The 16723-nt window shown below is 40.2% G+C and overlaps 1 protein-coding gene across 4 annotated transcripts in view; it reads right to left on the bottom strand.

Annotated features, from left to right (window-relative positions):
- Nucleotides 1-16723, bottom strand: part of LOC146855927 (uncharacterized) — a 651622-nt gene that overhangs the window by 43792 nt on the left and 591107 nt on the right. For all 4 annotated transcript variants that reach the window (XM_085653872.1, XM_085653873.1, XM_085653876.1 and 1 more), the window contains one exon: nt 3194-3359. In XM_085653872.1, the coding sequence (XP_085509998.1) occupies nt 3194-3359 (166 nt within the window). The remainder of the gene's footprint in view (nt 1-3193; nt 3360-16723) is intronic.

Genomic DNA, 16723 nt, shown 5'->3' with positions numbered 1-16723 from the left:
AAACCACTCAACTGTCCGACTACCTCCAGGAGAGAAATGTGTTGTCTCCTCATACCATTGTTCAAAGGACGTGTCATGGCTTCAGGCAAGTCATCGGGAACTGGTGAGGCATGCTACGCGACTCATCTAAATAGTTGTATGGCACTAGTGGAACATAGAGGGAGAGTGCATCAGGAATCTGTGATGTGCACTGAAAGTTACTGATTGAGATGCTGTATTACGTCCACCTTATTCTTTGATCAGGAAAGGTGTTTCAAGTCTGTTGATATGGACAGAGTTGGCCTGAGAAGGTGCATTTTCCGTGGGTTACCGGTAAAGGCAATTGATCTTTGGTTAATTTAGAGAGAACCCTCATTACAGGTTGCCTGTTTATTTTGAGGGATGGTATGGTTATGATAGCATCTGAAAGTCAGATTGACATTGCAGTAAGGAACGCTAGACACTGTGATGGAAAGAAACAGCGTTCAGAGCCAGAGGATTAATTAGTTTTAGGTTTCTTTAGCATTTAGGATCTTTCTGAAGGGTTTGTTCCAATTATATCTAATCAAGTGAGGTGTGTAACTTGTTGATCAGCTACTAAAATTAGCTGGATGCTTTGTTAGATAGAATTCTTATGGCGGCTCTGGTTTTATGTTCAGAACAGGTTATTATTTCTGGTGTATCAGTAGCTAACAAAGCACTTTGGACACTTAGGCCCCCATTACGAGTGATCTGATAAATTCCGATATGTGTGGGAACTCTCGTTACTACACATATCAGAACTGATTTTTGTGATAAATTGAAGCAAGTCAAACCTGCCGATATTTATCGAGGGAAGTCCTCAGTGTTTACCAGAACATGTGCTGTTGCTGCCGTATGAACCAAAATCTGCATGTTATTCGCACAAATCTGCATGATATTCCCTACAAACTTGTAATAGATGATAATTATCTTACACAATAAATGCCAACCAACTCTGTATGTTTTTTTAAATGGATGTGATGTTAATCGTATCCAATAGCTGGCAACTCATAAGGAGTGCCAGAGACTCTTTGTTATGGGAAAGTTACAGATATTATTTTAGCTTGTAGCATTTAAGAGTAACTTGGAAAAATCTGATTTTTTTTTCTAGGTGGTTGTTCAACTGAGATATGGATGAGTTCTGAATGTAATGATTAGATCTTGTGCAGTGGAAGCTCAGCTAGCAATACCTCTTATAGTGGGTCTGAATTTTGAGTTGGCATGTGGTCATTAGATCTGGAGCAGGAGAAGCTCAGCTAATAAATGCAAAATTAATTAGGCATAAAACCAATGGACATGCAGGTTTGAAATGGGATGTAGTTTTTCCCTCTGGACCAGTAGAAGCTAAGAAGGGCTAAGAATGACTTAATTGAAGATTATGAGATCCTGAATTGATAACTGGGCGAAAACAATGTATGAACTCCTATATAATAAACTAGTTCTAAATCAATGTTAGTATTCTCTTTGTTATAGGGTGTCTTACAAACTCTTCATTGATGACATTACTTTGAAAATTCACTAGAACTATTCTTGGTGGTTTATCTTGACCAAATGTATTTCTGTAGAGCCAGTGCTTTCAGTTAAGATCAATGTTAGGGAGATTGTTAAAGTTGTCACATTGCTGATTGAACAACTGTTCAATGATTCACCCTTTGATTGTTTTTTGCCAAAAGCTCTAATGTTACCAGGTCAGACCCATTTGTATGGCTCTTTTTGTTTAATCTCTATTAATTAGGTGACTAGAGAGTGTGATGATGTGTTTAATAAGGAGTTGTGTGTACCGTCGTCTAAAGCAATTTAGTTACTTCAGAGAACTGAAGATGGTTACAGAAACTAAATACATTTAGTAGTGCTACTCTACATCTTTCTCAATTGATTTCAATATATATTTGTGTCTTGGACTAAATTTGCATTTTTTCCAATTTCCCATGCACTAAATTAAGTTTTTGCCAACCGTAATTCTTTTGTGAAGTTCATATCCATTTTTTGTTTCGGATATATTTATTGTTTATCAGCAAATTATCCCAAAAGCTTTCAAAATCTGTAACCTATCCACAGTATGGCAACTGGATGGCTAAGGAGTGACTCTCCTGCTGACTTGTACTCGGCTCAAGACATGGCGTGTCTCTACTCCGTGCACTGGACTTCTGATTCCTCTCACCATGCCAGGAAATGCTGTGCAGTGGAGGAGAGGACATGTGGTGCGTATGGCAGCACTAAGGTAGTTCTAAGGAGGGAAAGGGAGTGGCACTCCCCACTTGCACCTAGAAGGAGCCGTCCCTGATATCGCATAGCAACCTTCACTGGCATGCGGTGGCAGTCAGCCCTTAACATTAGGCAGCAACAATTACCTGTCAGCAGGAGGATACTACCCTACAGAACAAAGCTTATCCTTGTGCAAGGTGATGTCCTTGGCATAATATAGGCATGTGGTAGAGATTCATAATATTATGGTGTCCCTGGAATAGGGTACCCGCCCATGGCATATTGTGTGCCTTTTAGTCATGATTGTGGGCTTCGCTGGCTTAGGTATATTGTAAGCATCCTATTCCTAGGGACTGTGGTATTGTAGGCTTTTTGTGGCCATCGATGGCCCCTGTTGGCCATCCGGAATAAGGTAGGCCTTTCTGACCTTTGGTTACTACTACTAGCATATCATGGGTATCCCTGACAATTAATTGTGAGACATGGACATCCGGCACTCTTGCCACACACTTACTTACCTTCAGGATACTGGGAACCTTCCTAATGGCTCACGTTCTATACACTGGAGAACAGATCATTATACAGTATGCATTCCTGGGATTTCTCCAGGCATCGTTTTGCTAACAGAGAAAATTCGAAAACATGCACGTATCAAGTTAGCGAAGGGGAAAAATAACTGACCTCAAAACATTTACATCCAAACACAATGCAGCAGGCATTATTAAGCTCAGTGTGCCAAAATCTGGGTGTCGAGCATTTGGTGGTAGTCTATGGTGGTAGCTAGTCTGAATGTACGTGTACGAGGGCAGTCTCTAGTCTGGCCATATCTCAAAAAATTATGTATTCACCAGAAACCAAATGTCCTCGTCTTTAAGATCTTGCATTAACTTTTGCGTGTCATGTTCAATTTATTCATTGGTACCATACAGCAAGTTGTCCTTGGAGATGGAGTTAAACAAATACTTGTACAAAATGACTGTGCAATTACCGTTAAACAATCCCTTGAATTTTCAGAACTGCAGAAGTTTGAGGAACAGTGAATGTAGATGGGGCTTTCCTTCATACTGGCGAAAACAAACATCTGGACAGAGAATCGTGAGAAGGAGGCGGCCCCATTTGGAGTGTGCCATTTAAATGAGGAGTCTGCCGGGCAGCTGAAAAAACAGAATGAGAGACATTAGATATATATATATATAGGCAACTAGAGTTTTTATTCAAATTTTTTGAATATTATTGCTTCACATTATGAAAGTTTGTGTGAGGTCTTTAAAGGTCTCTCTAGAAATACCCTTTTCATTTCACATATTGATGTCAGTGTGTCAATTTACCAATAATGCAATCATAATCCCCTTGTTTTTTATTTTCCACTACATGCCTTCACCAATCTCCATTCCCTTTTGTCTATTGACAATCAGAGAGGAAGAAGCCCTGCATACTATTTTCAGGGCCACTGGAAAGATGCAATTCTGCAATTATGGCGGTTTTTTCCACATAATTATGGATTTGCTGCATTTGCCACATAATCCATCATATGCTGCAGAATCCACAGATTTTATCAAAAAATATATGTCGTTTCTAGCTCGAACAGGTCAAAAGTTATAATAAAAAAAATATGGCAACGAGTTCCTGTGCACTGGAAGTCCCTTTCCAAAGATTGACAGGTCTTCTTTTAGTTGCTTATTGGTGTATTTGGGTGTTAAACTGCTACTAATAAGGTGAAATCTTGCCCAGACAGTGTTATCATGAGTAAAAATGACAATATAATGAACACTATCGCAAAATGTCTTACATATTCTGCCTTTTCTTGCCGCATAATTTAGTCAACCCTGCCACATCATTTAGTCCTCCTCCAATTCATAATTCCAGTGGTCCCGACTATTTTCACCACCGTGACAGCTCACGAGTACACTTTCACCTCGCTTTTTAACTCGGGTAGATTAGAAGGCTTATTCTTACATCTTGATTTCAGGGTGGTGGTTTCAGGTACACACTCTATGGGCCAGCTGATTATTGTTCACTCCCTTACTCTAATACATGCTGTCAATCTTTAGGTAGCCTTCACACTACCTAACGTCTATCTCGTCGTTGAAGGAGATGCAAAAGAACGTTCCAATGCTTTGGCACTTGGTAAATGTCCTGGTGCCCTGGGGAAATTCACAAACGAAACCAGAGGGCAATGATAGAAGGGATTGGTTCAAGGCAGCACCGTGGTTTAGTTCCAAAACTGGTTTACATTTTTTCCAGGGTCTAAGTTCTGCTTTACCTCAGACGGTTCGAAGGATAAAGCCAATTCCCTGGTTTTCCAAACAGATAACATTTTTTACAGATGGGCATCAGAATCACACACGTTTTTACGCCCTTTTGAGAGAGGGGGCGGAATTCATTTATAATATTTACCCAAGACTCTTCTTGCCATAACGGCCATTGCTGGTCAAGATTTCACATTTATGAAACTAGTCTACCATCATTTTTGTATCATTGTAGGTGAGAATGTCAGTAATTTCTTCCCATGACCCTGTAACATATTCATCCAGTACAATATATTTTAATGGAAAGTTCTTATTCCCATTAAAATACTACATTCTGCTATCTTTGTACTACTCTTCCTATTCATATGCTATCCAACAAACACAAGGTTGAAACCGAAAACCAACAACTTCACTAAAAATTGGTTGATACCATTGGAAAAATTATTTTAGAATTGCAAAAAATAAATAGATTAATCTCTTTTTCCTATTCTTGTTCTCCTTTCAAGCGATAACCAGCTCTTATTTCCATTGCTAAATTTGCTCTTTTCAAATGTGATTTGCAGATTAAAATTCTTGAATGTACACATCCTTCACATTTTTAATGATAAAACTCAGTATATGAATTCATTCCTGAGAGAAAAGTTATTTCCTTTTTAACTTCTGTTGGGTAACCAATATTCATAGAATCACACAAATTAAATTCTTGAATTTACCTTAACTTTGCATTACATAAATTACAAACAGTAGAAATATACCAGAATACAACAATCTATATATGAATCAACTCCTAAGGGGAAGGTTCTTTTTTCATATATATTTATTGTTAAGATGCCATACTTCCGTACATGAACCAATCCAATCAATCACTTGGAAGGGGTCTTTAGAACACTTGCTTATATTTACATCCTTCAAAAAACAAAACACTAATGTAGTTCATGCTAGACACCAACTAAGAACTTCTACACCCTATGTAAGAGTATATAATTCCCTATTCACGTTTAAACCTTTTGTGACAGTTCCCAGTTTGTTAATCCGAAAAGTTTCCTTAGACCTCTATTATAATTCTAAATCATGTCCTGGTCGGTTACATTTAATATGCTCAATTCCAGCAAACTTTATGGGACCCTCTTTTACATTGATATCTGTTTTGGTTAAGTGGGTAACAATTAGATATCTCTCATCCCTTTTATTAATTGCTCTTATTGTTTCCTCCATCTTTCCTTTAATTCTACTTGATAGAACTGACATATTGTAAACCACATGTAGAGGTAACAAGATAATTTCAAAACATTCAAATTACAATTCAGAAATGATCTAATTTCATAGGTCCTGGGGTGTTCACTATCTGAAAATTCTTTGATACCACCAGTTACAAATTTCGCAATTATAAATGTGGCAATTGCAACTACCATTAGTAAGGAAAGTTGGTAAGGAAGGAATCCAATCTGATCCTGTTTCCAAAGTAGTCTTACTTCCCATAAATCTAATTGTATCACTTGTGCTGAGGATTCATTTTGAAGTCAGAGCAGTAATACATGAGTTGTTTGCAAGATATTTTCTCATATTTTTGGCATCCTTTGCCAAAATGCCACCGTATATATTTAAAATGGTATAAATCGAACATTCTATTGTATTCTGCAGGATTTGTAAAGCACATGGCTAGCTGACAGTCCTCCCAGCGCTGCTCACAAGCATTAGCCCCAGGACATCTGCTGAATGAAGACCAGAATAGGAAAGTATTCACATGCTTTCTGATTGGTTCTTTCCGAGATCCACTGGAAGTGTTCTCCAGGGTTTAGGGGCCAAATGGGCAAAGGAGCTTCCTCTACTCCTTGCCCTCTTGATCCTGTGGACCACCAGCAATTTTTTATCCCTGAGCGTAATAGTCTCCTTGGAGTGATGGCAGTCAGCAGACGCTGTATTCGCTGCGATGGCTAAACAGAGTGTTTTAATCTAGATTCCCTTATGCACAGGTAACTAGTGCAGGGCTGCTAGGGCTGGAGCAGCAGACTGGTGTTAAGGAATTTTGAAAAGAATCCAAGCAGCTGCTTTCTGGGCCACTTAAAGCCTCCTTTTCACATACTTGGGGCTACCTAGGTAAAGGGAGTTGACAGTCCAGATGTGAGTTGACCAATCCCTGCACGACCACTCCAAGCAGTGGGGCAGGAATCCAACTTAACAGTTTTCTCAGAGTCCTGAGATGTCCAAAGCAGCATGCTCCAAGTTTCCTGGCTTGTATCTCCATGAAAAGCTTATTGTTGATCCAGAACCCGATGCTTTTAACTGAAGGGTTAGGAGAAGGATGCAGCCAAGGCTTTCAGCCTGTCAGGTCAGCTCAATTCCTGCCAGTGAGAGGGGTTGCCTACAACTAGTACCTCTGTTTTTTCCCCATTTAATTTCAGGCAGTTGGCGGACATCCAGTCTGTTTCCGGTTTCTAAGAGGCATTTAATTGATTAGAAACTTTGTTAGAATCTGAGGTGAGCGAGATGACAATCTGTTAGTTGTCTGCATAAGAGACCAGTGCAAGGCCATGTGCTCGCCCTATCTCTGCCAATGGGAGCGCATAAAGATTGAAAAGCATAGGACTTAGTGACGAGCCCTGTGGTGGAATGTTGAGAACTGTGATTCTTAATATACCTGAAAACTCCTGTTTTCAATAAAGGCAGTGAATCATTTGAGTGTGGTTCTAGCAATTCCTGCCTCCACCAGCCTTTGTATTAAAACGGGGTGGGAAATGGTATCAAAGGCTCTCAGGTCCAACAAAATCATAGTTGCTGAGTTGCCCTGATCAAGAATTGCTCTTAATTCAAGCTATCCTGGCTGATGAGGGGTTCTGACCTGATGTGAAGAAGTGAGCTAAAGAATTATGGTGGATTCAACCCAGATCTGTGACTGGGGGTGAGTGCCTGAAAAGTTGCAGTGCTCCATTCATCATATCCTTGTGTTTGCTCAATTCTTCTGTGGCTGCTAGTAGCACGGGTTCTGTGGTACTACCAGGCCTGAACCCTGTTTGGGTTGAGTTTAAGATAGCATGGGTTTATAGAAATGAGGATAGGTGCTTGTTGACATGCTTCGAGAGCTTTTCTAACCCCAGGAATGAGGTAGATTGGTTTATAATTCTCCACATGCAGTGTGTCAGCATAGGATTTTTTCAGAAGGGGTCTGACCACTGTATGTTTCCATGCAGGGAGGACACTCCCAATTTCCAGGGAGTGATTTAAAATGAAAGTCAAACAGGACAGGATTATACTACCCCCTTTCTGGAGTATGTTGGGGGACTGGGTCAAGTAGTGACCCTGATATGATTGATTTAAGTATCTACTCAGTGGCTTCTTTGCTAAAAGTTGGGAAGGCTAGCAGTGTATCCTTATTCTACTGCAATAGGAGTTTTGTTGAGAATATCGTCTCTTGGTAAGGGGAGAAGAATGTTGTTTACTTTTCCAAGAAAGAAGTTGGCAAACATATTGCAGCGCACCTTTGAAGGGGGGGTGGGGCAGTTTCAAAATGGTGTCTGACACCAACGCATACTATAATATTCAGTCGCTGCTCTACCGCATCTCCTGGTAAGTTTCATGTGTTTGGCTACAGATTATTAAATCAAAAAACAAGAGAGAGAGCTAGGACATGTGGACGGCCGTCCTTGTCCCTAGATTCAGTTATAAACCAACTAAGACGGCCACATTAAATGACTGTCTGACACGGTAATGTCTGGCACCTCATTGGTTTTTTAAGAAAACCCTCACACACCAACCCAGTTGGTGTCATGCTTCATCATCGGGTCCAAGCTGAGTAGCCGAATGCTACTCAGCTGTGCTACAACACCTGTATACAGTGGGGCAGGTTTGAGGGGTAAGTGAATGTGATGAAGTGAGTGTGAATATAAAAATACCTCCTGGATTCTACCTGTTAGTTAATTCTTGGTGATCCGGGGTATGTTTAAAAACAGGAGAGTGGATAAAGGATACTATGTGTAGCCAATTATTATCCTATGATGGTCAACATTTTTCAGCCCGCTATAAAAATAAATGGGGCTTTCTTCAGGATCTCTCAATTGACGTGAGTGAAAGTGAAAGTGTGTGGTAAAAAATAATGACCACGTGTTAGGGCATTTTCAGTGCACACACTAAGGAGCACTATGTATGCCAAAAAGGACTGACCGTGATATGGGTCCTCTCAATGGCTATTACCTGAAAGAGACAAGGACAAAATCCAATACAAAGTCAAGCAGGACTCAAACATTCTGTCGGTTACGCCTTGATTGTAATCTTCGTGAAATGGAATAAAGTGCGGCAACACGCAGTGCCAGACATGCGTGCATTACCCATTCATACACATCATGCGGTCAATATGCCATGCTTGTATGCAAAATGGTGGTCATGCCATCAAATGCTGTGGAAAAAATAGGGCGCGCTTTTGGTTACCTTATTTATAGCATGGGTTTTCCGTGTGGCAGTGAATGGTCAAATATATTGTAATACGTGTCCGGCTATATTGCGCCGTGAACAAATAGTATTATAATTATCAGTGATAGATAAACAATGTGATTAGTTTACAATAATCGTTTTGATGGCTTGCGTATCTGTTCCTGGAAGGGGGGAGCCTTTAAATCACAAACTATGGCGACAGAGGGAACGAATAGGAGGAGGAAGTCAATAAAAAGCCTGGCTTGCCAGTAAAAAATAAATTGTGCCGTTGCAGTAAAGGAAGGGACGGGTTCTGCGGCCACAAGTTTGCAGAGCCGGCAGCACCCCGATTGGATCAATCTTACTTGGAGTGTTGGTCTCTCCCACCGCGTAACCTATTCGGTGTCCTCAGGAGCAGGCTGGTGATGGAGGGGACCGCACTCATTGTTTAAGAAAGGATTGTGGAACGGGAGCCGGCTTCCAGGAATGGTGCACGTCATTACGTGGATGACGTGTAGCGCAGCGTCTAGAACGCTGACTTTGATACGTGAAGTCCTGCTAATGGCAGTGAGTGAAAGCGAGAATATTCATTCTCCCAATACAGCGGTATTTGGAATATGAACAATAGAAGCAAAATGTTGTAGGCAATGCGCCTAATATAGTGGTAGAGCCTAAGGGGAAGCAATAAAAATATGCTCAGAATGGACTCAAGCTGTACAATTAAAAAACAGTGCTTTTAGGAGCATGATACCTAATTAGGGTAGAGATGTTACGATGAGTATATATCAGAGGGAAAATGATTAGACAATAGTCAGACAATGGGGTAGTTAACAAAATGTACCTTAGCTCTGCAATTGAAAACAATGCTTTTAAGAGCATGATACCTATTAAAGAACGCAATGTTCCGATGAGCATTATGTCAGAGAGGGGAAGTAATGCTTAGACAGTAGTCAGACAATGGGTCAAAGTAATGATCATTCAGCGGTTAAGGCTGTTCCAGGGTATATTATCATTCAACCCATGGATATGGGTGGACATGCGGTAAACCCATCTTTGTTCTTTATCCAATAGTTGTTGTTGGATACTAGTGGTGTTATTATCCAGTTGTTCAATCACTACCCAATGTATATCGTTCGGGGTGTGACTGCTCCAAAAAGTGATTGGTCATCCTGAATATGTTGCGCTTGCAGCGGATGTTGCTTCTATGTTCGCAGATTCTGGTTTTCACTCTGCGACTTGTCATCCCCACATATCGCAGGTTACATGGGCAAGTTATGAGGTAGATGACATTTGTTGAGTTACAGTTTGTGTGTTTACGAATTTCCCAGACTTTTTACCTGGTTCTAAGTTGAGTGTCTTAGTAGTGTGTGTTAGATGACAAACACGACAGTCACCACATGGGTGGTGTCCAGTTATTCTAGGTAACCCCCATACTTTATGGATAGTGTTCTCCTGTCGATTTTGTTGTTGGGGTCTTGTGTGCACAAGACGGTTCTTCAGGCTTTTTCCTCTTTCATAGGACAATAACGGTTTTTCCCATTGTAGTTCTCTGCATTACTTCCCCTCTCTGACATAATGCTCATCGGAACATTGCGTTCTTTAATTATCATGCTCTCAAAAGCATTGTTTTCAATTGCAGAGCTAAGGTACATTTTGTTAACTACACCATTGTCTGGTCATTTTCCCTCTCTGAATATACTCATCGTAACATCTCTACCGTAATTAGGTATCATGCTCATAAAAGCACTGTTTTTTAATTTTACAGCTTGAGTCCATTCTGAGCATATTTTTATTGCTTACCCTTAGGCTCTACCACTATATTAGGCGCATTGCCTTCAGCATTTTGCTTCTATTGTTCATATTCCAAATATCGCTGTATTGGGAGAATGAATATGATCGCTTTCACTCACCACCATTAGCGGGACTTCACGTATCAAAGTCAGCGTTCTAGACGCTGCGCTACACGTCACCTACTTAATGACATGCACCATTCCCGGAAGCTGGCTTCCGTTCCACAATCTTTCTTAAACAATGAGTGCGGTCCCCTCCATCGCCAGCCTGCTCCTGAGGACACCGAATAAGTTACACGGTGGGAGAGACCAACACTCCAAGTAAGATTGATCCAATCAGGGTGCTGCCGGTTCTGCAAGCTTGAGGCCGCAGAACCCGTCCCTTCCTTTACTGCAACGCCACAATTTGTTTTTTACTGGCAAGCCAGGCTTTTTATTGATTTCCTCCTCCTATTCTTTCCCCCTGTCGCCATAGTTTGTGATTTAAAGGCTCCCCCCTCCCAGGAACAGATACGCGAGCCATCAAAACGATTAGTGTAACTATCTAAACTAATCACCTTGTTTATCTATCACTGCTAGTTATAATACTATTTGTTCCCGGCTCAACATAGCCAGACACGTATTACAATATATTTGACCATTCACTGCCACAGATTTGCATGGAACACCCATGCTATAAATAGGGTAACCAAAAGCGCGCCCTATTTTTTCCACAGCATTTGATGGCATGACCACCATTTTGTATACAAGGAAGGCATATTGACCGCATGATATGTGTATGAATGGGTAATGCACGCATGTCTGACACTGCGCGTTGCCGCAATTTACTCCATTTCACGAAGATTACAATCAAGGCGTAACCGACAGAATGTTTGAGTCCTGCTTGTCTTTGTATTGGATTTTGTCCTTTTCTCTTTCAGGTAATAGCCATTGAGAGGACCCATATCACAGTGAGTCCTTTTTGGCATACATAGTGCTCCTTAGTGTGTGCACTGAAAATGCCCTAACACGTGGTCATTAATTTTTACCACACACTTTCACTCACGTCAATTGAGAGGTCCTGAAGAAAGCCCCATTTATTTTTATAGCGGGCTGAAATATGTTGACCATCATAGGATAATAATTGGCTACACATAGTATCCTTTATCCACTCCTGTTTTTAAACATACCCCGGATCACCAAGAATAAACTAACAGGTAGAATCCAGGAGGTATTTTTATATTCACACTCACTTCATCACATTCACTTACACCTCAAACCTGCTCCACTGTATACAGGTGTTGTAGCACAGCTGAGTAGCATTCGGCTACTCAGCTGGGACCCGATGATGAAGCATGACACCAACTAGGTTGGTGTGCGAGTGTTTTCTTAAAAAACCAATGAGGTGCCAGACATTACCGTGTCAGACAGTCATTTAATGTGGCCGTCTTAGTTGGTTTACAGATTATTAAAATCATAATAGAATTTTTTAAGAAATGTATTTTAGAAATCGTAAATATGGGGGAGAGGAAATAATTCACTAGAAATTAAGTGATTTCGACATCAGATTGGAATTTGTTTATTTTTGAAGTGGTCACATTGAACATATCATTAGATAACTAAACATCTTTGTAGTATGAACACCTAAATGAAAGTGTTAACAGTGAATATTTTAGAACCAAAAAATTGTTTCAAAAAATTTATTTTAATTCTTTAACGCTTCCGTTACAATGAATTCCAAAAGAGATGGGTGGTTCTTTAAAATGGAATATATGAGACATTCAAACATGAGATGAATTGAGCTTGGGTGCGTAAGTTTGGGTCTTTGATTTCATCAGGTGGTGTATTATTGTGATCAGATACCAATTTTACTACTAAAATACTGAAATATATAATTGGAAATGTTGTATAATTTCTATTGTGATGCTTAAATTAAACAATTGTTCAATGTAAATTATGAATGACTTGGGGAAGGGTCCTCATCAATATTTGTGTGTTACTTTATTTTTCAAACTTGGGTTATCAATTGATGCATATTAACTTTTTAGTTATAAGTATTGGAAATCTGACTACCTTGATGTTCGAAAAAACTCTTGACTGGACTTCTTGTTGAATGTGGAAAGGCTTTTAGAACTTGTGCTTTCTCATAATAATTCATGGCAATTTTTTTTCTTCTTTGGGGCAAACATCCCGATAACACTCAGGGCATTCCAGAAAATAATGCTACATTTTAAAGTAGGTCCTTGTGCCATTGTAATTTGGACTTGAACACTGCAGACTCTCATCTGGAGACTGCAATGAAATAGTTGAAATGGTGTTGGAATTCTTAGTTTAGTAAAGTGTAGCCTTGTGTGCAACTTGGAGCGAAGCAAGCCATGGTAAATTGTCTGTGCAACGATCTACAAACTCCGGCTACTTTATGCTTTCATATCTCTTCAGTCCACCACGCTCCTGCCCAGGGCCATCTCCTCTAATTCCTTTTTCCTTATTTATTTCCTGGCCAGTAGGGTGTTAAACTTCTTAGTTTGGAAACTTTATTACTAATTGATGTCCTCGATTAATAGAATCACAAACTCATTTTTCTGTGGCCTGATCTCAGAAAAAAGTGTTTAGCTGTAAAATTCTCAGTAAAAGAAATTTGTAAAAAGAGGTATATTTCACAAAAAATACTTAACTAAGGAATCTAAGAGTATGAAAACAAAGAACATATTGTTTTTGAAACTCAACACAGACAGGATCCTCTACTTCAAAGTCAGTCAGCTGGTAAAATAACAGTATTCTAATGGCAGCAACGGCGGGCCCTTCTTGCCGCACCTCACATCAGTTCTAAGCAAAAGTAGTCGTCGTGCAATCAACCCCGTACGCCAGCTGTTGAACAGCGTTGCTGTGTTCCAGATCAATACAGAAGAAAGAAATGGGGGTGCACGTATATAACAGTCCAAGAAGCCAAAGTATTATGTTCAAATGTCCTCTTTATTTCAAAAAAAGTTTTTTAGTTGATAAGAAATGGTCAGCCAACGCGTTTCATTTCCTCAAGGGGAACTTCATCAGGGCTTTACTTAATGTTTCCAGTCTTCACAATATTTCAAAGATATCTTGAAGAGTTAACGAGGTGCAGTCTATTTAACATGCGCCTCAAATTCCGGCAGTGTCCCGAACAGAGTCCTCAGTATTGCGGCGTATTGAATACGCCGCAACACGGAGGACTCTGTTTGGTACACTGCCGGAATTTGAGGCGCATGTCAAATAGACTGCACCTCGTGAACTCTTCAAGATATCTTTGGAATATTGTGAAGACTGGAAATATTAAGTAAAGCTGCTGGAGCAGGGTTTTCTGTTTAAACCCGAACTTCAGTTTATATTTCTATATGTTTAATTAAAATTACTAACGAATAATTATTAAATATTAATTTTGTCAAGTGTTCTGACTAATCAACTTTACTAATGAAAGAATTACACGTGGGAATGCAATTGCATGGCTTAATTAATACATGAACTAAGTTGGTGAGCAAATTAATTAAATAAGTGTGGCTAAAGTGCTATTTGTTATGTGTTTGCGCTTTAAAAATAACATGCTTTAATGCTTTTTTTTATGTCGCAAATGGCTAGATAAATACATACACATAAGGGTATTAGTGGGAATTAACACTGTATAATCAATACGATGTAGTAACGTTGTTTTGTGTTTCTTTTAATTAAGATTGTCCATTTTGGCCTATTGGAAAATGGCCGACATTTACAGCCTGCATTTGAGTAGATGAAATATGAAGAGAGGCCTCGCTGAATATGGTTGAACATGACCTCGGCCTCTGTCTGAGCTAAAAGTTTCCGAAAGAACAGCAGCTCTGGGCTCATCGCCAGATATCCTTGGAAGAGAACAATTGTCACAAATGAACATTTTGATAAACTTGCGGTGGCTTCACTATGATTCCGGAGAAGAGCATCCATGATTGTTGCGGATTTAGTTTGTGCTTCGCTTCCTTCTTCCGTGTTTTTATTTTTGATATATTCGAGAGCGGAGGTTTTTCTAAATGTTGCGAGCCAACATCCTTTCCTGCTCGCTCTGCTCAACGGACACTTGGAGTTTGTTTGTAACTTTTAATGTGTAAGTTTTACTATAAATATTGTTAGACTAGAGAGGGTCTAAGGCTACTTCTTCTTGAACCTATGCTCGAGAGGATCGATTCTGATTGAGAGGACGGCGACTCGGGAGACTTTACTGAGAGACCTGTCCTGACCTAAAATACGACATTTAGCTAGAATAGGTAACTATGAGAATAATGATTTTGCTATTGGATGACTTTACATTTGAACTAATTTAGATAAAATAACCTTTTGTTTGAATTACAGTGTCGGGTGGTTATTTCTTTGTCAATTTATTGAGATCTCAAATGTGTTCTTATTGTTTAAATCATGACTCAAGACAAATCAATTAGGTTGCATTGACCTCAGTTTAGATGCAGATTGATATAGGAGTTCTCTCATATATTCAGTGTGGATAGAGTAATAGAATGAATGTTGGTGTGATGGGCCCCAGCGTATGATGAGTGTATGTGCGTATGACTGTGGAATTACTCTGTCCGTGGAAGTAGGGAGAATTTATATGCTCTGATCTGCAGCAGTTTCCTGGTAGCAGTATGATGGTTTTGATTATTGTCTTGATCTGATAGATTGCTTGTACATAGGCTTTTGGATTTATTGATTTATTGATTGATGTTGATACATGTACTAACACTAAATGTTGAAGTCGTCGTATTGAGTTCTATGTAGTGAGTACGGCTTCTGGGACGTAGGGAGTCGGTGACGGTTCCGTAGTAGGGCAGAGGGAAGTGAGTGCTGCTCTCGGGAAAGACGGGATTGTTGGCCCTGTACGTATGCAGGGAAAAGCGTGTAACAATTGAAGTTGCGCGTCGCATTGTCTGGGTTCGGATTCAGTGACATCGTTGTGTGTTACTACTAGAGATATATTTTCTGTATAAGAGGAGTGTGTATGGTAGCAAAGGTTATCTGTGAAACTCTGGTTTTAAGTCCCAGGGATCCGTAAGGTTTGCCGTTAAAGCTTACCGCTGGAGAAGTAATAGATATTCCTTGAGCTTGTTTGAAGGACTGGGCAGAGGTAAGCGCTGCTTGGTTAACGTGTGATATAATTCTGTAGTGGGACAGACTGTTCGCTGTTCTCGGGAAAGGCAGGATTCTGTGTAAATGTGCTACATTTTCTAGTGAGAAAGTGCGTGAATGTATGGGCATTTAGTTGATTGTGAGACTCTTTGGAGCATTCCGGGAGGAAACAGTTAATGAATGCATGTTAGAAGGGCAGAGTAGAGGGATGTGCTACTGTGTCAGCGAAAGTAATAATTCCGTGGTAGAGCAGAGGTAAACGCTGTTCTAGAGAGAAGCGGGTTTCTTGTGAGAAAGGTCTTTACTATTCTGTGGTTAGCGGAGCAGACAATGGAGATGTTTATATGTTGTAACTAATACATTTTGTAAAAATCTGACACGGAGTCTACTGAGAAGGCTTTGTAAAGGAGGGGTAGACAGGTGATAGGAGACAAGAGTAGAAGCGACTGCAGTGACTACTGACGTCAGAAAGACCGCGCTGTGATTGGACAGTGGGTTAGGACAGCGAAAGCTCTGTGATTGGTGCGTTGGTGTGAGCCGCGCAGGGATTGGAAGGAGTACAGGGTGACGTAGACGCTCCGGGATTGGTGCGTTGGTGTGAGTTGCGCTGTTATTGGACGAAAGATCGTACAGTTGCGGAAAGGACTAGAGGGTTGTGGTAAACGCGAAAATGTATTACCAAACGGAGGAAAAGAAGAAGAAATCCTTGTTCGGTAAAATTAAAAAGTGGTTCGACAAGGATAAAGACATAATAACTAGAGAAGGTGAATTACTACCTCCGACAAGAACCCCTGCATCCTTCATGGTTGCGAAATATGGGTATCATACCTGTATCTGGTTAGACAATTGGGCTAAGTACACTAGAGAAGATGGTGTTCTAGCATTCCCGGAACATGGTTCATTTAATTTGGCCGTGTTGAGAAATTTAAGGGAAAAGATGATGTGTCTAGAGCCTAGACCAAGGCCGACACAGTTCGA

Source organism: Triturus cristatus, chromosome 4_1, assembly GCF_964204655.1.
Source record: "Triturus cristatus chromosome 4_1, aTriCri1.1, whole genome shotgun sequence".
In the NCBI taxonomy this organism is placed as follows: domain Eukaryota; kingdom Metazoa; phylum Chordata; class Amphibia; order Caudata; family Salamandridae; genus Triturus; species Triturus cristatus.
The sequence above is the reverse complement of the archived record's forward strand: the minus strand, read 5'-3'. Positions and strand labels throughout refer to the sequence as shown.